General features: G+C 45.8%; 1 protein-coding gene across 1 annotated transcript in view; it reads right to left on the reverse strand.

The window, feature by feature from the left end:
• Positions 1–4,400: 4,400 nt before the first annotated feature.
• The window catches only part of LOC134908903 (cysteine-rich venom protein-like), a 37,672-nt gene continuing 18,280 nt past the window's right edge, over positions 4,401–23,792 (reverse strand). Inside the window, exons 6-8 of the mRNA XM_063915130.1 lie at positions 13,201–13,295; positions 10,475–10,560; positions 4,401–4,698 (exon numbers count right to left, since the gene is read on the reverse strand). Of these exons, the coding sequence (XP_063771200.1) occupies positions 4,571–4,698; positions 10,475–10,560; positions 13,201–13,295 (309 nt within the window). The 3' untranslated portion in view covers positions 4,401–4,570. The remainder of the gene's footprint in view (positions 4,699–10,474; positions 10,561–13,200; positions 13,296–23,792) is intronic.

Consider the following 23,792-nt stretch of genomic DNA (forward strand, 5'->3'; position numbering starts at 1 on the left):
GGGTATTGCCAGAACTCGGGAGTTGCTATCTAGGGCGGTGTGGTGGCCCTCGGTGGCTAAGGATGTGGATCAGTGGGTTCGGGCATGTGACATCTGTGCCCGAAATAAGACTCCTAGAGGGGTTCCTGTTGGCCCATTACATCCACTCTCTATCCCATCTAAGCCATGGACCCACATTTCAATGGATTTTGTGGTGGATTTGCCCAAATCCTCGGGGATGACAGCCATCTGGGTTGTCGTTGACAGGTTTTCGAAGATGGCGCACTTCGTTCCACTGGTTGGGCTGCCATCGGCCAGATGCCTGTCTGAATTATTTATGCTGCATGTTGTGCGTCTCCACGGGTTGCCACTTGATGTGGTCTCTGACCGCGGATCCCAGTTTGTGGCTAAATTCTGGAGGGCAGTTTGTTCCAATCTCCAGATTTCTGTCAGCTTGTCGTCAGGCTACCATCCGCAGTCTAATGGGCAGACTGAAAGGGTGAACCAGTCCTTGGAGCAGTTCCTCAGGTGTTATGTCTCCAAGTGTCAGACTGACTGGGTTGCTCATCTGTCCATGGCGGAGTTTGCCTATAACAACGCGGCTCACTCTGCTACAGGGATCTCTCCCTTCCTTTGTGTGTATGGGCATCATCCTAAGGCCAATTCTTTTGACCCCCTGGACTCCACGCCTGGTGGTTCCTCTGTGGTTACGGTCCTTAGAGGTATTTGGAGGAAAGTGAAGAAAGCCCATGTGTCTGTGTCATTAGTGACCAAAAGGGTTATTGATAAGCGGAAAAGACCCTGCAGCTTCAAATTAGGAGACTTCGTCTGGTTGTCTACCAAGAATTTGAAGTTGAGACAGCCATCTCATAAGTTAGGCCCCCGGTTCATTGGCCCTTATAAGATCACCAGGGTTATCAATCCGGTGGCATTTCAGTTAGATCTGCCCCGTTCTTTGGGTATCAATAAAACATTTCATTGTTCCCTTTTAAAACGGGCGATTAGTAATCCTTCTTCCAGTGGAAGACCTTCACCTCTTCTGATACGTGGCCAGAGGGAGTTTGTTGTTAAAAGGATTCTTGACTCCAAGATGGTTCGGGGTCGGCTGTCATTTTTGGTGCACTGGAAGGGGTATGGCCCGGAGGAGCGGTCGTGGGTGCGCAGTTGTGATCTTCATGCCCCCAGACTGATACGCTCTTTCTTCTCGCAGTTCCCCGATAAACCCGGTGGTAGGGGTTCTTTGACCCCTCGTCAGAGGGGGGGTACTGTTAGGGTCTCCTGCGATGTGCTGCCACGTCGTCATGGCAACCGGGAGACAAGTGCTAGCAGAGTAACCTGAGCGCAGCTGATACTCCGGTTCGGGTCTTTTGCTGTGCAGTGGTTACAGGCTCTGTGCACGGCAGGGGATCCGGTGCTGGTTTTTGTGCTCACAGTCTGTGAGGTCTGAGTGGGGCGTGGACAGCACCTGCTATATAAGGCCTCTTCTCAGGTTACGCAGATGCTGATGAATCTTTGTTGGTTAGTCAGTTCCTGAAAGTTAGCCAGTACTGTGTAGCTTTGTATTTGTTGTTGCTTACTGCAAATAGGCCTGGGGATTTGGTACTACACTCTGCCAATCCAGACCTAGCAGTAAGACTGGAGTCAGTCGTTTAACTTGCTGGGGTTCTTTTGCTACTCTGTGAACTTAGCAAGTTTGCGGCTGTATTCTCAGACTTGCCTGCCTAAATCCTGTCTCACTGTGCAAGGTGTTCAGGTGTCAGTTTAGTGGCAGTAAGCTGAACCTGTGCACTGCAAGTGAGGATTAGGATTGTGGAGACTCTCCTTGTGTCTATCATTCCATCTCTGACCAAGGAGTTTACTGCCACACCCGTTGGTAACCCTTTAGGGTTTTGCTGTTGCCCTTAGCAACAGCATTTCAGGTTCTCTACGTATTAAAACACAACATCTTGCTTTTTCCATCTGAGCATTACTAATACTAGGGAGACACCCAGTTTCTTAGCCTCTGGGCTTCTCTGTTCACTTTGTGTTTATTTTGTTACCCTATCACCTTCTGTGTACGTAATGTCATATTCCCCAGTCTATCTGTGAGTTCATTTGTTTTGCATCCCTATCCGTTCAGACACCAGTACATTCCTGCAGGCACTGGTGTGCATAACAGTTCAAACACCAGTACATTCCTGCAGGCACTGGTGTGCATAACAGTTCAGACACCAGTACATTCCTGCAGGCACTGGTGTGCATAACAACAGATAATAGTAATTGTTATGTCTTTACTTATGTTATATCTTTACTTATGTTATATCTTTACTGATGTCTTTACTTATGTTATGTCTTTACTTATGTCTTTACTTATGTTATTTCTTTACTTATGTCTGTACTTACGTTATGTCTTTACTTATGTTATGTCTTTACTTATGTTATGTCTTTACTGATGTCTTTACTTATGTTATGTCTTTACTTATGTCTGTACTTACGTTACGCCTTTACTTATGTTATGTCTTTACTTATGTCTTTACTTATGTTATGTCTTTACTTATGTCTTTACTTATGTTATGTCTTTACTTATGTCTGTACTTACGTTATGTCTTTAGTTATGTTATGTCTTTACTTATGTCTTTACTTATGTCTTTACTTATGGTATGTCTATACGTATGTTATGTCTTTACTTATGTCTTTATTTATGTTATGTCTTTACTTATGTCTTTACTTATGCTATGCCTTTACTTGTCTGTACTTATGCTATGTCTTTCCTTATGTCTTTACTTATGTCATGTCTTTACTTATGCTATGTCTTTACTTATGTCTTTATATATGGCAGGTCTTACTTGACCCCCTAATCTCGGGTGGCGCTCCTGGATGACTGGAATAATGGGCCCACTGAATTCTGTCATCATGGCACTGCCACCTATTTTACAATGACGGTAATTACGGCATTGTCTTGTATGTGTGTGGGGGGGAGGGAGGGGCTACAATTATTCAATGACATGATTGTAGTGTCATGTTCCCCTACACCGCCTATTGAGCTGCATCACGCACCCCGCTCCTTCCTGATGGGGCAGCCATAAAGCCAGCAATTATGGTACAGGTGACTGTCATTACCATATTCTGGTATTGGCACCGGTCCCTTCTTCACCCACAAACAATACGATTTTCTCAGTCATACTCAGTTATACTGTATACGCATCTGTGTACGCTAGATTGTCCCCCATTCCCATTTCTGCCTCTCTGGGCACAGACTGGAGTTAGCGACAGAATAACGCATGTGTGCATTGGCCCATGTGCATGTGGCCACTTTCTTTGCGTTAGACATAGGATGTGCAAAAGATGCTGCACAATCTGATGTACTGTAGCGCTCACTCCGCATCCGTCCCCTACAGTATGTGTTTTATTTTTCAATTACAATATTTATTATTATTATTATTATTATTATTACTACCATGGATTTAAAACTAAATAAGGTAGTAGAGTATAGGATAGAAGTGAGTGCGGCACAACAGCATAGGCGCAACATTTAAGAAAAAAGATAAACCACAACTAGCCAGAAATCCAACGCAGTGGCACTCAATGCAAAATAATCACAGGTGAGGAAGCAGAGTTCCCCCCAACGTTTCAGTGTTATTAATACATTTTCATCAGGGTGCACCCATAGTGACCTGTGCTGTGTGACCTGAGATTATTTTGGATTGAGTGCTACATTCTGTGTTATATATAGGCTTTCCACCCTTTGGAGGGGACAACTTCGTGGAGATATACAGTATATGGGGAAACACTCTCTCTCTCTCTCTCTCTCTCTCTTTCTTTCTCTCTCTCTCTCTCTCTCTCTATATATATATATATATATATAATATCGCAAAAGTTTAAATCCATCAACATAGCAAACAGTAGGCCATATATATATATATATATATATATTTAAATAATGGTTTTATGCCCTACTGTTTGCATACTGTAGTTTCACTTATATGTCTGATGACATCACAATCGCTGGGCTGATCCCAAGCGTGTCATGCCTCGTATATACTTAACTAAGTGGGAATGAATTCTAGAAAGGAAAGATGTTCATCTTTTAGCTTAGTCCCTGAGGAAAGTTAGTTAACACTGAAACACCGGAGGATTCATTTAATGATTTTATAGTATTTTTTGATGGATTTCAAGGGGTAAATGTACTAAGGTCTGAGTTTGCCAGAGATCCGGCATTTCATCCGAGTATATTTAAAGCAGAAATCATTTACAAGGCAAAAGCAACTTGGCTTTGGAGTGCCACCTATAAATATTGGTCATATATCTGTATAATACATTATTACATTACCATGGCACTTTTCGGCGCCCAAAATTAACCATCAGCCTAGGGTACGTGGAAGCCTAGGGTACCTGGAACTGTGGGTAGATTCTATAGACACGCATACAAACTAACAGAGTCATTTGTTCTGATGAGACTACTGTGCACTAGTGAAAGCTACAGTAGCATCTGATTTATTGCAATGAATAACAGGATATTGCACAGATACAATAGAATAATGTAGTGGTTGTCTGCACACAAAATATTGTTCACTAAATGTCTTCATTCTTATTAGGTCCACCTGCATAGACGTTATATAATTTCATTATTGTTACAATTGCATGAAGCTTGGCATCCATTTTTGACTTGGTCCATAAGAGTGCAATACGGCTTTAACTGATTGCAGGTGGATATTGTATTAGCCCATGGGCAAGGATTGGCTGAAATGATACAAAATGTGAATAATGATTCTTGAATCTATTAATAGCAAGTTTATAAATGAATAGAGTGACATTGCTCGCAGATTACATTCATTAAACTCTGTGTCATAATATAATGGGGCAATGTATCAAAGCTTGGAGATAGATAGAATGGAGAGAGGTACCAGCCAATCAGATGCTAACTGCCATCTTACAGGCTGGGTTTGAAAAATGATAGGAGCTGATTGGTTGGTATTTTATCTCTCTCCACGTTATCTTTCTCCTCGCTTTGATACATACAGTGCAGTATGCCCAAATATCCTTATTAAACCAATAAATGGATATACAGTATAAAGTAATAGTGTGACATCACAAGTACAGTGATATCGGTAACACATGTAAATCAGCCATTACTACATTGTAACAGTTCAAATACTTATTCTTTTCCTGTAAATCTATATTTCCTGGGACAAATGCTGTAGACTTTATGGGGGTCATTCCGAGTTAATCGCTCGCTAGCTAGTTTTTGCAGCTGTGCAAACGAATAGTCGCCACCCAGGGGGCAGTGTATATTTGCTGTGCAAGTGTGCGATCGCATGTGCAGCCGAGTGGTACAAAAATAGTTTGTGCAGTTTCTCAGTAGCTCAGAACTTACTCAGCCCTTGTGATCACCTCAGCCAATCCGGTTCCGGAATTGACGTCAGACACCCGCCCTGCAAACGCTTGGACACGCCTGCGTTTTTCCAACCACTACCAGTAAACGGTCAGTTGACACCCACAAACGCCTTCTTCCTGTCAATCTCTTTGCGATCGGCTGTGTGAATGGATTCTTCGTTGAATCCATCGCACAGCAACGATCCGCTTTGTACCCGTATGACGCATCTGCGCATTGACCCTCCTATGACAATTATTGAGGTGTGCATAACATGGGAACCCCAACATTTGAACATGGACGGTTGGAGGCCTGACCTGGGATGGGTCAATGGGCTTCAAGCGTCAAAAATAAATGTTTATCCAGTGCTTACAGATTGCTTTTAGACAATGCTTAATAAAATAGTACATGTAATCCCAATACTGGGGGAACCAGGCAAACATTTAGGTATGGTTCGTGTTTATGTGGGAGTGGCTTATTACCAGGTCCGGATTAAGGGCCACTTGGGTCTAGGGCTGAAATGTTCATTGTTCTATACTGAGAAGGGGAGGAGCTGTGACCAGTGCTGTGTGGGTGTGACCAGTGCTGTGTGGGTGTGACCAGTGATTTGTGGGTGCGACCAGTGATGTGTGGGTGTGACCAGTGATGTGTGGGTGTGACCAGTGATTTGTGGGTGCGACCAGTGATGTGTGGGCGCGGCCAGTGATATATGGGTGTACATCCCCTACACTATTATCCCCAATGTCTACTTACATACAAAAAAACTAGAAAAATGACATAATTTTGAGAGAAAAACTAGATTTTTTTTTTAATACTTATGATTTAAGGCCGACTGCTTACCAGATCGGCAGCTGGTCACCATCATGCCGCCATGACGATGGGCCTATTTTTATGTGGAGGCCTAGAGGTAGAAATGTGATTACCCTACAAGTATCACGCCAATACCTGTGCCCATTAAGGTTCCCTAGAGTAAAGGGCCACCACAGGATATCATGGGGACACAGTGCCGGAATGTAGTAAAGCCAAAAATGTGGTAAAACCTTGTTTTTACCCCATTCATGTATGTACCAAGCTTGGATCTGGTGGGTCCCTCTATCTGTAGCTGGCATTACCCAATATAAGCCTATGGGATTCTCTTTGCAATCCCCCCTGAGAGGGATCCAATCAGATCCATCCCAGCACCCTCCGCTACCACCACGTCTCTCTGCCCATACACATAAGGGCTCCCGGGTCCTAAACCCAGAAGATCCGGCTTCGCACAGGGCATGGCTTTTCTGAAGAGCTGTCCTTTTCAATTCTAATTGCATATGATAGTACATATGCGATTAGTATCATTGCGATATTTGACGGAATAACTCCTGCTGCATTAGTAAAGCCCGCCCATAAAGGGGAGATGTATCAAACCTGGGAGAGAGATAAAGTGTAGATGTTGCCCATAGCCAGTGTCGGACTGGGGCATGAAGGGTCTACCGGGGGAATGCAGTGATAGGGAGTGCATGGTCTGGGCCCCTTTATAAATAAATACAGTTGTTCTACTAGTGCATGCATGATAGTGTGGCAGATGTTGGAAGGTAAGGATTGTGTATATTACATTTAAAGCAATGGTGTGTATTACATTTAAACTAATAGTTTAATAATGCCTGGGTACTGGTTATAGCTCCAATTAAATGAGAGACAACTGTTTTATAAAAATTATTGTAGTGGAACAAAAACAACTTAAACAACCTTAAAATACACATAGAAAAATAAAATCTATAATTTATTTTGTCACATGCAAGAATAGCAGCAGCCTCTGTACTACTTACACACTGGGACATGACTCAGGAGGACTCTCTGTGTGTCTCTCACTCTAGATCCTCAATAAATAACACGTTACATAGGACCCTGACACCCAGGTGGGGAGGAGGAGAAGCTGAGATCCCTGTGTCACTTACAGCTCTCTTCACCCACCTATCTTTCCTCTGTGGAAAGCTCCATAGGTAGATGATAAACCCGGATACTCCCATGTCTCTGTCTGCACTGCATGCTGTCCTGCTCACATTCTCACTGCTTGGTTCTGCTGCTGCATAGTGATGTCAGTGTGCTCTGGCCGGTGGGCCCCCTGACAAAGGGGGGCCCCGGGGTACAGTGTTCCCTGCAACCCCCCCTATTAAGCATAATGAAATGTAATGCAGAACTGGAGAACAAGATAACTGCTATTTACCAGCAACTATAGACTCTGTTATAAGTCTGCATTACCGTACGTTCCTGTGACCCCTCAGCACAGATACAGAAGGAACTATACTATAGAATCTTTTATATTTATCCATAATAATAATAATAATAATAATAATAATATCCAAAAGTTGAAATAGGGGCCCATTCCTCAAGCCGGGTGTGTTATGACTTGTTCAGTCATCAGGTCACAATGAGTACTGTACATTGACAAGGCCAAACTGTCAACATGCAGCAAGTTGGCATGCTCTGCATGTCGACAGTGACCATGTTGGCATTCATTATGGGGGTATTCAATGCTTGTCAGATCCGACAATGCAGTATTCAATGAGCGGCCAAATCCAATTGACATTGGGAGTCATTCCGATCTGATCACATGTTGCCGGTTTTTGCGGCGCAGCGATCAGATCACTACTGCGCATGCGTATCCACCGCAATGTGCAGGCGTGTCTTACAAGTACGTTGCTGAGCGATGGATTCAATGAAGAATCCATTCGCACAGCCGATCGCAAGGAGATTGACAGGAAGAAGGCGTTTGTGGTGGCAACTGACCGTTTTCTGGGAGTGTTTGGAAAAACGCAGGCGTGTCCAGGCGTTTGCAGGGCGGGTGTCTGACGTCAATACCAGGCCTGGACAGGCAGAAGTGATCGCAGCGGCTGAGTAAGTTCTGAGCTACTCAGTAACTGCACAAACTATTTTTGTACCGCTCGACTGCACATGCGATCGCACACTTGCACAGCAAATATACACTCCCCAGTGGGCGGCGACTATGCGTTCGCACGGGATCCGGACTGAAAGTCGACAGTAAGTAGGTCGACAATGTCTAGGTCGACCACCATTGGTCGACAGTAACTAGGTCGACAGGGTCAAAAGGTCGACAGGGTCAAAAGGTCGACATGTTCTAGGTCGACAGGTCAAAAGGTCGACATGAGTTTTTCACAATTTTTTTCTTTTTTTGAACCTTTTCATACTAAACGATCCACGTGAACTACGATTGGAACGGTAATCTGTGCCGAGCGAAGCGGTAGCGGAGCGAAGGCACCATGCCCGAAGCATGGCGAGCGAAGCGAGCCATGCGAGGGGACGCGGTGCACAAATTGGGGTTCCCGATCACTCTACGAAGAAAATGACACCAAAATAACATTAAAAATTCATGTCGACCTTTTGACCTGTCGACCTAGAACATGTCGACCTTTTGACCCTGTCGACCTTTTGACCCTGTCGACCTAGTTACTGTCGACCAATAGTGGTCGACCTAGACATTGTCGACCTAGTTACTGTCGACTTTCAATACCACACCCGTTCGCACGGCTGCAAAAAATAGCTAGCGAGTGAACAACTCGGAATGACCCCCATTGTCGGAAACGGGGCCAAAACCTGTCGGATTTGGCCGCAGAATGCGACGAAACACATGGATCCGCAGCTCATCCGCCGATCCACGTGTTTTCCGACAAGGCGGAATTGCCGACTTGTCAGAAAAAAAGCAGGGGGATTGATTAGGTTGGAACAGTTTCCATCAGGATGGCAATTCCGACTACAATTGAATACACCCCTATGTCTACCGGGATGATAGGTCGGCATGATGAATTGTCGACAAACCATCCGCCCTGGTGGTCTAGCGGCTTATTTCCTGCTCCCGGTAGCAGCAGAAGTTCCAGCATCTTCTTTTGGGTCCCGGTGGGGCTGTGATGCTGCTGTGTTCCGGTATGTATTTCACCCACCTATCCCTCTCCTCAGTACCTAACCGTAACCTCCGCAACCCCTTATATAGGGGTCTATTTACCAAGCCTTGGATGGAGATAAATTGGAGAGAGATAAAGTGCCAGCCAATCAGCTCCTGGCATGTTACAGGCTGGGTTTGAAAAATTACAGCTAGGAGCTGATTGGCTGATACTTTATCTCCGTCCACTTGATCTCCAGCCAAGGCTTAGTAAATAGACCCCTTAATAGTTTCAGTATGTTTTTACGGATGGACCCCTTTAGTATTGCAGACAGCACAGTCCCATTGTGCCTCATGTTCCCAAATGTATGACGATAGATTGTGGGGCATTGGGTATGGTATGCCGGCAGCTGGTATCCTGGCGGTCAGCAGACCGACATCAGGATCCCAGATGCCAAATGCCAGCAGTGGGGCGAGTGCAACAAAACCTCTTGCGGTTCTTAGCATAACGTTGGCCAAAAAATATGGGCCCACCTGCCACAACCAAGTGACCTCATCAGATGGGGCAGCAGCAGATGGGACAACTCTTCCGATAAGAGATGTACTGGGGAAGAGAGGACTTCCGGATTTATGACCCGGTTGTCTTATTGCGCCTGTGCGCCCATAGACCTGCACAATTCCCCGGGGAACAGAGACGGATCCTCCTCCTTTTCCTTTTCCGTAACACAACAGTTATTGCTGCTTCAATTAATGATTCTTCTATAATTATTGAAATGAAGGAGGTGATACCAACCCCTCTATAAAACATTGCTGAGATGGTCAGAAGTTCCTATTTAAGATTAGGATGAGTACAGGATATAAGGTGAAACACTGATTTGCAAGTCATTATGACACCGACACTAGTGCACCATGGCCCTCATTCTGAGTTGATCGCAGCAGCAAGAAAGTTAGCAATTGGGCAAAACCGTGAGCACTGCAGGGGAGGCAGATATAACATGTGCAGAAAGAGTTAGATTTGGGTGGGTTATTTTGTTTCTGTGCAGGGTAAATACTGGCTGCTTTATTTTTACACTGCAATTTAGATTGCAGATTGAACACACCCCACCCATATCTAACTCTCTCTGCACATGTTATATCTACCCCTCCTGCAGTGCTCATGGTTTTGCCCAATTGCTAACTTTCTTGCTGCTGCGATCAACTCAGAATGAGGGCCCATATATTACTCTCTAGGGCTTATAGGGCCCTTTCATGTATTAATGCCAAATACGTACTGCATAAGCCGTTGTCACAATTATTTGGACACTCTTTGCACTTATCTCCTTTGTTGTAGGGATACGGTGACGAGTTGACATTTCCCCTGAAAAAGTCACAAAGAAAACAGAGTTACATAAATCAAATGGTTCATGACATTCAATAGATAACAGACATTTTCTATCCTGAGATGACGGGGCGTGGAGGTAAGTGAAGCAGATAGTTCTGATAGGTGTGACCTTTGGGCTGCACCATCTGCAGGTTTCACCATATTTTGCATCATTTAGAGTCTATTAATAGTGATAGGACAACAGATTAATTATGCTTGGTAGTCAATCATGGGCAGATTCTACCAGGAGAATGTGTGTCAATTCCTGCACAAATGGGGATGAGGGAATATTTTCTGGGGCGGTTGTGCTCACCTCTCCGTGGAAGGATTTAGGTGTGACCTCACATTTGCACCACCAGAAGGGTACAGACGTTTGTACAGTAAATGCACAAGTTTTCTACTACAGCCTTGAACATCTCAGGCCCTGAGGAGAAATCATTGCTGACCTGGCCTAGAACACTTATGTTTTTTACTCTGATATTATACTACTTTAGTTTGAAGTCCACAAAATGGCAGCATCCATTGCTGTATACTGGCAACAAGCAATATACATCCATGGGGTATATTCCTTAAAGACCGGTTTTTCAATGCCACTCATCCTTAGCAGCTTTAAGGGATGGATATTACGGAGCTATAGTAATACACACAAAACATGCCTGATTTGGGGTGTAGAATCTGCAGTTTCTTTTTGTTTTGTTTTTTAAAAACGATCTTTAGTAAATACAGCAATAGTTGTTGTTGAGAAACAGCATTCAATAGATTCAGACTTGATATGTTACACAGGAGGGACAGCAGGTGGAGCTGTCGTATATGTGTTATGTGTTTTACAGTCTGTGATGTATGTCTAACATTTGTTTGTTCCTGTATTCTGAAGGTTACATGAAGGAGAGAGATGGAGCATGCATGATGGCAGCTCATGCACAGATATACTGTTTTGACTATCAGTTTGTATTATAATCCGTTCCAGTTTCAATAAATAAACAAGTTATACCACAAAGAGCTTTCCTGTGTGTGCCCACTGATTCAAACATAGCTCAGAGGTGATCCTGACTGCGCGGGTAAAGTACTCGTAATGACATTTGCTAAATACATAGGGGAATATTTATTAATCATCACTAATGTGATCACTTTACTTCTCCTACGGGACTCCGTCAGTGTCGGATTTCCCTCTAGGCACATGAGGCACCTGCCTAGGGGCACCACTTGCTGAGGGCAACACAGCAGGCTGCACTATTAAAAAAAGTTGGGATGTCGATGGTGAGAATTCCGACAAGCTTGGGTATGTATACTTACCTTCCCCCAATGTTCCCCTCAGGGGCGTATCTACGGAGGAGACCCATATGCAGTCTAACCCTAAACCCTCCCCAGGGGGGGCTAAACCTAACCCCCCCGTCCCTGCTGCCTAAACCTAACCCCCCCCCCCTCCCCGCAGGCTAACCCTAACTCTCCTCCCGCAACCCAAACATAACCTCCAAACAGGCTTAACTCTTCGGTGGCCCAGCAGTCACTAGTTCGAGATTATAGCTGGCAGGATTCCTGCAATTGGAATGTGATCCCAGTTGGGATGCCGGCGCCGCCATTCCAAGCAGTGTCGGGATTCCTCTGCCTGTATTTTTACTGCTGGGATCCTGACCATCATGTTCCTGGCCGTGTCCCGATAGCATCACATTTTCCCGAGAAGCAGGCATCAGCCAGTAATCAGGGCCGTCTTTTCGTATGGGCTCAATGGGCGCTTGCCCAAGGGCCCCAAGAATCTAAGGGCCCCAGGTTGATAGGGGTACAAGATTTTTGAAAATCGGCCCTGGGGAACCGGAGATATCTGACTTCGAAGCAGTGGTCCCTATCCAAGACTGTTAATTGCCTTCCCAGCCAGATATCTCCGGTTCTGTCTGACTTACAGTCTATCTAAGGGTATTCTCCAAAAGATGAGACGCTCCCCTTTCAGTGGACACTGGCAGCTTGTCTCTACTATGAACCGGAGATATCAACCTTTCCAGCAGCTGGTCCCTGCTCAGCTTCACACACCTGGTTTGCTGTTTTTTATTTTCGCTGATGGATTGCTCTGGTTCCTGAACTCTGATCCCCAAGTTCCCTGTACCTCCTGGAAGGTGGGACCCTTTTTATCACATTCAAAGCTAAGAAATCTATTTCCAGGAACTGGAGATATCTGCAGTCAAGCAATCTGCCCCCTCCCACCGGAAAATTATGAATATTAAGCCCTCTCCACTATCCACCCCTCCCCTGCATATTACACATCAACTGCCACCCTGGAAGTCTGGTACCTAGGCCACGTCATTCATATCAATGCCTCTTCTAAAGTTTAGTGTTCACCCTCCATCCAGCTCCTACATGCTGAGTGGGAGATAGAACACCCCTAACCGCCTGCAGGACATCACAGCTGCCACTGATAGCTCCACCCACCCCTATAGCTGGAGGTTGGGTAGGGGGCCCAGCGCATTGCTGTGCCCAGGGGCCTACACTGCTGTTAAGATGGCCCTGCCAGTAATATAATGAACAACACCAGTATATATTTAATGTGTGTCCAGCATGTCATTTTTTGACACAAGTAAACACATAAGTTTTCCCTGCACGGTGTAAGGAACAAGCAGTTTAAATGAGTTTATTAATAGATCTTACGGTGGACATTGATGACACACGAAGAACTTCTTAAAGGGCCCGTTGGGACAGTCAGCAACAGCGCATCCAGTTTCACGTGAGTTATACCAGACCAGCTGAAAGATGAAATCGCGACATGTTACAATTTTTACAACGTAGGTATACTTTTATTAGTCCAGTTTTAAAATGATTTAGAAATAGACAAAGACGATAATTGGTTAGTCATTGTAGTATTATCTTACCACTTCTCTAGGCCAGACACAGGGGCGTCACTAACTTCAGTGATACCTGGCCCGAGTAAAATACCCTATGTGCATGTTGCTAAAAATGGGCATTGCTTCGCGGGAAGGGGGCGTGGTCTTGTGGACCAACCCCCATTTTCATCACTCCAGGGATCCCGGAAATGCAGGGCTTTCCCCGGAGACTCTAGTCTGCAGTGCCAGCTCCTACACTGTGACAGGGGCCCGCGTGCCGTCATTTCGGTGTTGCCCCTCACCGGGTAACACCTGGGTGTGGCACGCAACCCTGTTGTTACGCCACTGCTATATGTAAAATGTGTATGCGTGACCCAGTCAGCCGGTTACCTCATGTGCAGTAGGAATGAATGCCCAGACTTGCGGATTCAGTTTCATGTAATAAATAAATATATAAACAAGAAAAAAATATCTAAAATATATTTACTGCTAAGAATAAGATTATGCAAAGGATAAAGAGAAGCCTGTTTCTGCACACAATATGGGGAAGGGAAGCCTGTTTCTGCACACAATATAGGGGGAGGGAAGCCTGTTTATTCACACAATACAGGGAAGGGAAGTCTGTTTCTGCACACAATATGGGGAAGGGAAGACTGTTTCTGCACACAATATGGGGGGGAGGGAAGCCTGTTTATTCACACAATACAGGGAAGGGAAGTCTGTTTCTTCACACAATATGGGGGCGAGGGAAGCCTGTTTCTGGACACAATGCAGAAAAAAAGGTAAAATGCAGGTGCACACACCAAGTGCTAAACAATGCTAATCAAAAGGATTATAATAAACTCAGGGCCATCTTAACAGCAGTGTAGGCCCCTGGACAAAGCAATGCACTGGGGCCCCTACCCATCTTACAGCGGTAGGGATGGGAGGTGCTATATTTGATGTCCCACGGGCGGTAGGGGGTGTTCTATCTTCCATTCAGCATGTAGGACCTGGAGCAGTAATTTCTGCTCATTACTCTTTTACTGCACAGATGGTGGGAGATGGGGCGGGAGGGAGAACACTAAGCTGTAGAAGGGGTATTGGGCTAAATGAATGGGCCCCGGGACATGACTTACAGGGTGGTAGGGCAGGGTTTAATGCACAGGGGAGGGGTGGTTAGTGGAGTGGGCTTAATATTCATTATTTTCCGGTGGGAGGTCAGCTTGCTTGGCTGCAGATACTGTATCTCCAGTTCCTAGAAATAGATTTCTTAGCTTTCAATGTGTTAAAACCATAGAGTCCCACCTTTCAGGAGGTACTGGGGACTTGGGGATCAGAGTTCAGGTGCCAGAGCAATCCACCAATGAATATATAAAACTGCATCCCAGTCTTGTTGAGCTGGAGCAGGGACCAGCTGCTGGAAGGCTGATATCTCTGGTTTTGGGCATAGTAGAGACAAGCTGCCAGTGTTCACCAAAAGGGGAGAGTCCCAGCCTTTGGTTTGTACCCTCAGAAAAACTCTAAGTCAGACAGAACTCGAGATATCTGATCAGAAAGAGCAATTAACAGGCTTGGATGGGGACCACTGCTTAGAAGTCTCAGGTTCCCCAGTATCAGTTTTCAAAAATCTGGTACCCCTGGAAAAAGGGGACCCTCAGCTATCAGCCTAGGGCCCTTAGACTCCTCGGGATCTTGGGCAATTGCCCATTGAGCCTATATGAAAAGACGGCCCTGAATAAACTCTGTAATATAACAGTAAAATTGAGGTGCTTAGCATAATTTTGGGCAAAAGTATAGGCCTAGGTGACATTATCTGATAGGTCCATAACACTATGGTTCAAGTCCAGAACATGGGACTCTCCAGGCCAGCACAAGCCAACTCCTCCAAGGCATCACACTAGTGAGAGGTTTAAGTTTTAAAAAGTGTTACATTAGTAAGAATCAGCAGCTATCTATTGAGAGTGCTACATGGGTAAAAGGTGTTAAAAAGTTAACATTGGTAAATAACAATTTAGGTACTAAAACAGTGCCAGATTAGTACCAGAGATGAGCAGGTTCAGTTTTCCCACCCGCATTGATTACATCAACAAGGCAAAACGTCATCTTCCCGCTGTCGGATTCTCGTGGGTTTTGGATTCTATAAATCCCTGTGTATTGGTGCCATCTTCACTCTGGCATTGGAGAGTATACTGGACGGACGTGTCCATCTCAGTACCGGGTGGTGTGGTGTGGTGTGGCATGGTGTGCGGTGGGTGGGGGTGCCCTGTGTGCTGTATCTGAAAAAGGGATGCTCTCTGATGTATCTGAAAAAAGGGGTGCTCTCTGTTAGCTGTATCTGAAAAAGGGGTGCTCTCTGTTTCTGCGGTATCTGAAAAAAGGGTGCCTCTGTCTGCAGTATCTGACAAAAGGGGTGCTCTCTCTGTCTGCGGTATCTGAAAAAGGGGTGCTCTCTCTGTCAGCTGTATCTGTAAAAGGGGGGATCTGTCTGTCCATCCAGGGGCTCTGCCCCATTGTAAAATTAAAATAATAAAATCTAAAAAAAAGCCTAAAATTATAATTATAAAATATGTGTATATGTATATATATATATATATATATATATATATATATATTTGTTTGTGCTGTACCCCAGGGTACTATAGAATTTTTGCTGTACCCCAGGGTACTATAGAATTTTTATTTTATTTTCATAAGTACTGTGACACTGCTGGTCAGACCGCAGTACATTATTTCCTACACATACACGTATTGTGCGACACTGTCGGTGAAGTCAACTGCAGTGTGTAATTATTATTATATACATGTCAGGAATCGACTCACCAAGCTGACATCTGTCCGCCGCTGCGGACTCCGTCCTGGCTCCCTGCGGTCATCTGTCGTCCACGTCCCTGCCATCGGACGCCATCATGGGCCTGGGAGCGCTCCTGTGACAGCGGGCGTGTAGCGCGCCGCGTTCCCGCTAGGCCGCGGCATGGGCGCCGCCATGACAGCTTCCAACAGTCAGCATACGGCGGCCAATCCGGTGCTTGGCCGCACCCACTTTTCCTCACTCCACCAGTGTCTGTGAACCAAGGGGTATATAAGAGGCTGCAGGATCAGTCTGCAGGCATCCTGGACTTTGTGTCACTCCTGCGACTCATGTGAAAGGATCTGGTTCCTGTTTCCTCCGTGTACCTGGCTTTCTACCTGAGACTTTGTACTCCTGGTTATTTTACACAGCTCCGTGGAACTTCAAGTCCCAGCAATACCTGCATTCATCTACAGGCTTCACACCCATCATCATCTTGTGTGCTTCAGCCTAGCAGTAGAGACTGACTCCAGGTGTGTTCCATCTCTCCACCTGTGATACAGCTTGCTTGCTGTCAGTGCTTCACCACCTGCACTGTGGACATAGTCAGACTCCTGCCTCTGCTACCAGGTTTGCCATATAACATCATCTCTGCTAAGTTCCATGATTTAACCTGCACTGGTTCCCATACCAGAATAATCTCTACAAGTTATCATTTCATCTGTTTATCATCATTACCGGTTATCATTTCTTCAGTCATCATCCATTCTGTTTCCATAGACTTTCAGCTATTACGCTGTATAATTGACACTTGCATTTATTATTATTATTTCTGCTGCCGTTTTGTGTATCATCTGTTTAATAAATACCATTGCGCTCATGCGCAGAAACATCATCCAGCCTCCTCGTTTTCTCCCATCCACCTCCACTGACCCACTAGCGTCCCCTCCGGGGACACAGACAAAACCTAACCTGACAGTAAGTCCAGGATCGATGGACTCGGATGGTGGACGGAGTGTGGGGTCAGAGGCCTTGCAAAATCTGGTCTCCCGTCTGGATGGTCAAGAGGCTGCGCAGCAGCAGATGTTCCAATTCCTGCAAGGGATGTCCTCCCGGATAGATACACTACAGCAATCCCTGCCTAGTGTACTCACTTCTTCAGTTCCTGTTATTCCAGCACCTGCCAGTACTGTGAGTTCTCCTATGCCGGCTGCATCAGCTCCAGTGTCACGTCTGCACCTGCCCGTGCCAAGCAAGTATGATGGCAGTCCAAAGTTATGTCGCGGGTTTCTTAACCAATGTGAAATCCAGTTTGAATTGTTGTCACATAATTTCCCCACGTCTAGATCCAAGGTTGCCTACATCATCTCTCTACTCTCCGGATCTGCTTTGAGTTGGGTGTCTCCTCTGTGGGAACGTGCCGACCCTCTGATTAACAACTATGCAGAATTCGTGTCAACCTTCAGACGGATCTTTGACGAGCCTGGTCGTGCAACATCAGCTTCGGCAGACCTGATCCAACTTCGTCAAGGTACCCGAAGTATGGGACAATATGTCATCCAGTTCCAGACGTTGGCCGCAGAGATTCAGTGGAACAACCAAGCCCTGGTAGCAGCTTTTTGGCATGGACTCTCGGATCGGATCAAGGACGAACTGGCGACCCGTGATCTTCCTGAGCAGTTGTCTGATTTAATTTCCTTGTGTATCAAGTTGGACTCTCGCATCCGCGAACGCAATAATGAACGTGCCCGGAGTGAGCCACGCAGATTAAGGATGATACCTTCCGTACAGTTCCAGTCTCCACCTTCTGATGAGCCTATGCAAATAAATAGGTCCCGCCTAACTCCTGAGGAGCGGTCAAGAAGGATGCGTGAGAGACTATGTCTTTATTGTGCGGCTGCAGGTCACCAGATTAACTCCTGCACAGCGCGTTCGGGAAACACCAGATCCTGACTTGTAAAGGAGGAGTCAAGTTGGGATCTTCTAGTCAAGCTCCTTCTAATCAAGATCTTATCCTTCCTGTGACTTTAGAGACTTCAGTTGGGCTTCAATCTGTATCTGCTTTAGTGGACTGTGGAGCTGCAGGAAACTTCATCACCCAAGCTGCGGTAAATAAATTTTGCTTGCCTGTATGCGAACTTTCTTACCCAGTCTACATTACCGCCGTGGATGGTAGCCGAATCCCCAAGGGGAATATCTCTCACCAGACTGCACCAGTGGTTTTGGGAGTTGGGATCTTACACTCTGAATTAATTAAGTTCCTAGTCATTCCTCAAGCCACCCAAGAGATCGTTTTGGGCATGCCCTGGCTCCAGCTACACAATCCACAGTTTGACTGGTCAACGTTACAACTCTCTTCTTGGGGTTCACATTGCCATCAGTCCTGTTTAGCCCAAGTTTGTCCTGTTAAGTCTACTGAAGTTAAAACACAGTCAAGTCTTCCTGCGGCTTATCAAGATTTCTCTGACGTCTTCAGTGAAAAAGCCGCTGATGTCCTGCCGCCCCATAGAGAATGGGATTGTCCCATCGATCTCCTTCCCGGCAAGAAGCCACCTAGGGGGCGTACCTACCCATTATCTGTTCCCGAAACGGAAGCGATGAGCGATTACATCAGGGAAAATTTACAGAAGGGATTCATCCGCCCTTCATCATCACCCGCTGGTGCAGGCTTCTTTTTTGTTAAAAAGAAGGATGGAGGACTGCGTCCATGCATTGACTACCGGGGTCTCAATGACATTACCATTAAAAATAGTTACCCATTACCACTCATCACCGAATTATTTGACAGAGTTAAAGGAGCCCGCATCTTCACCAAGTTAGATCTCCGCGGTGCCTACAACCTCATCAGAATCCGGAGTGGTGATGAGTGGAAGACAGCTTTTAACACTCGAGATGGTCATTACGAGTACCTGGTAATGCCATTCGGGTTGAGTAATGCCCCAGCAGTGTTCCAGCACTTTGTGAACGAAATCTTCCGTGATGTTCTGTATAAATACCTTGTAGTTTATCTGGATGATATTCTCATCTTCTCCCAAGATCTTCCCTCTCATCGTCTACAAGTCCGTGAAGTCCTCCGACGTCTTCGTGAGAACCGGCTCTACGGTAAACTATCCAAGTGTACCTTTGAAGTTTCCTCTATACCCTTCCTGGGATATATAATTTCCGGATCGGATCTTCAGATGGACCCGACAAAATTGGAAGCCATTGCCAATTGGTCCATTCCAAATTCTCTCAAGTCTATTCAGCGATTCCTGGGATTTGCCAACTACTATAGGAAATTTATTCGGGGATTCTCCACTCTCATCGCTCCTATTACCAACTTAACTCGGAAAGGGGCAAACCATTCCAACTGGCCTGAAGAGGCTTTAGCGGCCTTCCAGAAGATCAAGCTGGCCTTTATGTCTGCTCCAGTTCTGTCCCAACCAGATGTAGACAGACCGTTCGAGTTGGAGGTGGATGCCTCTACAGTTGGAGTTGGAGCTGTTCTCTCCCAGAAGGGAACTGATGGGAAAATCCACCCCTGTGGATTTTATTCTCGTAAATTCCTCCCTGCAGAAGCTAACTATTCCATTGGAGATCAAGAACTACTGGCGATTAAGCTGGCCCTCGAGGAATGGAGGTATCTCCTGGAAGGGGCCAAACATCCGTTCAACATCTACACGGATCATAAAAATCTGCTATATTTAAAGGCAGCCCAGTGCCTTAATCCTCGCCAGTCCAGGTGGGCTATGTTTTTCTCACGTTTTAACTTTAAGCTTCATTTCCGTCCAGGTTCGCAGAATGTTAAAGCTGACGCCTTATCCCGATCTATGGAATCCGAAGAGGAAACGCCTGACTCAGTTCCACATTCCATTCTGAGTCCTGTGGTATTTGCTGCATCTCAAGTCTCCCCAGCTCCTCCTCCTGGTAAGACTTTTGTTTCCCCAGAACTCCGTCCCAAGTTGCTGTCTTGGGCCCATCAATCCAAGTTCACTGGTCATCCCGGGGTTCTGAAAACCTTCAAGTTCCTCTCTGAGACATACTGGTGGCCAAAGATGAAAGCTGACATCAAGGATTTCGTGGCATCCTGTCCTAAGTGTGTGCAGCACAAGACTCCTTGTCAGTCTCCAGCAGGTCAGTTACAACCATTGTCTGTTCCTAGTCGCCCCTGGTCGCACCTGTCCATGGACTTTATCTCCGACCTTCCTCCTTCTCAAGGATACAATACCATCTGGGTTGTAGTGGACAGATTTACCAAGATGGCCCATTTTGTTCCTCTCCAGGGTCTCCCTTCTGCCCCAAAACTTGCCCAAATCTTCCTACGGGAGATTTTCCGCTTACATGGTCTACCCTCAGAAATAATATCCGACAGAGGTGTACAGTTTGTAGCGAGGTTTTGGAGGGCTCTCTGTTCTGCCATGCAAGTTAAACTGAAGTTCTCGTCATCTTACCACCCTCAGACGAATGGGCAGACAGAAAGGGTAAATCAAGAACTAGAGACATTTTTAAGATTGTATGTTTCATCTTCCCAGGATGACTGGTTTGATTTGCTCCCATGGGCCGAGTTTGCCCACAACTTCCGCTACCACACTGCTACTGAGACAACTCCATTCTTTGCAGTGTATGGACAACATCCTCGTGTCCCAGACTTCCAAGAACTTCCTCACATGGATGTTCCTGCTGCCACTTCTGCTCTGAGTCAGTTTTCTTCCATCTGGAGGAAGATCCACACTTCTCTCAAAAAGGCCTCCAGCCGGTATAAATACTTTGCTGATCGCAAAAGACGTGCAGTTCCTAGCTTGAAACCTGGGGACAAGGTTTGGCTGTCTACCCGGAACCTCCGTCTTAGGGTCCCGTCTATGAAATTTGCACCACGTTTCATTGGCCCCTTTCCAGTTGAAAGAGTCATCAACCCTGTGGCCTACAAGCTGAAGTTACCACCTTCTCTGCGAATACCTAATGCTTTTCATGTTTCTCTCCTCAGACCTTTAGTCCTGAATCGTTTCCAAAGAGCTCTTCCAGTTGGCCCCAAAATTCGAACTCAGCGGGGCGTGGAGTTCGAGATTGGCAAGATTCTGGATTCCCGTTGCCGGTACGGACGACTTCAATACCTTGTCGATTGGTCCGGTTATGGCCCAGAGGAGAGAAGTTGGGTAAATTCGTTGGATGTCCATGCTCCAAGGTTGGTCCGTGTCTTCCACAACACTCATCCTTCCAAACCACGTGGGTGTTCGGTGCCCACCCTTAAAGGGGGGGGTACTGTCAGGAATCGACTCACCAAGCTGACATCTGTCCGCCGCTGCGGACTCCGTCCTGGCTCCCTGCGGTCATCTGTCGTCCACGTCCCTGCCATCGGACGCCATCATGGGCCTGGGAGCGCTCCTGTGACAGCGGGCGTGTAGCGCGCCGCGTTCCCGCTAGGCCGCGGCATGGGCGCCGCCATGACAGCTTCCAACAGTCAGCATACGGCGGCCAATCCGGTGCTTGGCCGCACCCACTTTTCCTCACTCCACCAGTGTCTGTGAACCAAGGGGTATATAAGAGGCTGCAGGATCAGTCTGCAGGCATCCTGGACTTTGTGTCACTCCTGCGACTCATGTGAAAGGATCTGGTTCCTGTTTCCTCCGTGTACCTGGCTTTCTACCTGAGACTTTGTACTCCTGGTTATTTTACACAGCTCCGTGGAACTTCAAGTCCCAGCAATACCTGCATTCATCTACAGGCTTCACACCCATCATCATCTTGTGTGCTTCAGCCTAGCAGTAGAGACTGACTCCAGGTGTGTTCCATCTCTCCACCTGTGATACAGCTTGCTTGCTGTCAGTGCTTCACCACCTGCACTGTGGACATAGTCAGACTCCTGCTTCTGCTACCAGGTTTGCCATATAACATCATCTCTGCTAAGTTCCATGATTTAACCTGCACTGGTTCCCATACCAGAATAATCTCTACAAGTTATCATTTCATCTGTTTATCATCATTACCGGTTATCATTTCTTCAGTCATCATCCATTCTGTTTCCATAGACTTTCAGCTATTACGCTGTATAATTGACACTTGCATTTATTATTATTATTTCTGCTGCCGTTTTGTGTATCATCTGTTTAATAAATACCATTGCGCTCATGCGCAGAAACATCATCCAGCCTCCTCGTTTTCTCCCATCCACCTCCACTGACCCACTAGCGTCCCCTCCGGGGACACAGACAAAACCTAACCTGACAATACATTTCTGACTCATTTGTGCGATGCTGTTGGTTAAGTCAACCGCAGTGTGTAATTATTTATTATATACATTTCTGATTCATTTGTGCGACGCTTTCGGTGAAGTCAACAGCAGTGTGTAATTAGATACATTTCTGACTCATTTGTGCGACGCTGTCGGTGAAGTCAACAGCAGTGTGTAATTAGATACATTTCTGACTCATTTGTGCGACGCTGTCGGTGAAGTCAACCGCAGTGTGTAATTTATTATATATATTTCTGACTAATTTGTGTCACACCTGTCGGTGAAGGTCAACCCCTCTTTGTGTTGATAGAAATGGAGGCTACAACTAGTGCTGAAGTTGCTGCCACTAGTCATGACATTGACAATACAAGTCCGTCAACGTCCTCTGCTAAGACAGATGCCCAGGGGCATAGAGGGCTTAAGTCGGGGTATGTAAAATCATTTCATTTTAGAGTGATAAAGAAAAAAATCTAAAGAAATGTTAGCTACAGAGGCAGAAAGACAAAGTGCGCATTCAGAATCAGAACCATCAGACAGTTTTAGGGGTATCCACCTCAGCTATGTGTGAGTCTGACATTTCTCACACTGTCCTCATAGAGAAGCCACTTTCACCTCCTTCCATAATTTCTGAACCATCTGCACATGTGGGGAGCAGTACAAGTAAAAATGGTGATGAATCTGATGAGGAGGGTGATGAATCTGATGAGGAGGACATAATACAAATTGAAGATTTATGTGTGGAAGTGGGACAGGATGTGGGGAATATGTGTGTACTATCTGACAGTTGGAATGTTGATGATGATGTTGTTTGCGTAAATCAGCCACCGGTGGCTGCAGTTGTTGACAATGATAAAAAGAAAGCCATTGCAATGCCTGGGCATAACACCAAAAAAGCCATCTCTTGGGTGTGGGATTATTTTAACCCCAATGTTTATGAAAGCATCTGCTCCATTTGTGAGGCCAAATTTAGTAGAGGTAGGAATGTTAGCCATCTAGGCACCTCCTCCATAATACGTAATTTGTGGCGAAGACATGAAATTTATTGTACAAGGTTATAATGTAATTAACACCTCATCATCAACATCCTCAGAGTAATTACTTAATGGAGAAAATCCTTCTAAAAAATGTTTTGTGTGGGCCCAAACAAACCAATCACTTCAGTTACAGGTGACTGTCCTTGTCGCAGAAATTATTGGTTTGTTAAACTGTGCATGTCCTGTTTAATATATACGACATAAGGGTGGGTGAGGGCCCAAGGACAATTCCATCTTTTCTTTGCATTATGTGCTCTTTGGAGCATTTTTTGGGCATAGTTTATAAAACTGCCATCCTGTCTGCCACTGCAGTGCCACTCCTAGATGGGCCACATGTTTGTGCCACCCTTTTCTGTCGCCTAGCTTAGTCATCTAGCTACCTTGGTGCAACCTTTTGGCCTAAACTG

Source organism: Pseudophryne corroboree, chromosome 4, assembly GCF_028390025.1.
Source record: "Pseudophryne corroboree isolate aPseCor3 chromosome 4, aPseCor3.hap2, whole genome shotgun sequence".
NCBI lineage: Eukaryota > Metazoa > Chordata > Amphibia > Anura > Myobatrachidae > Pseudophryne > Pseudophryne corroboree.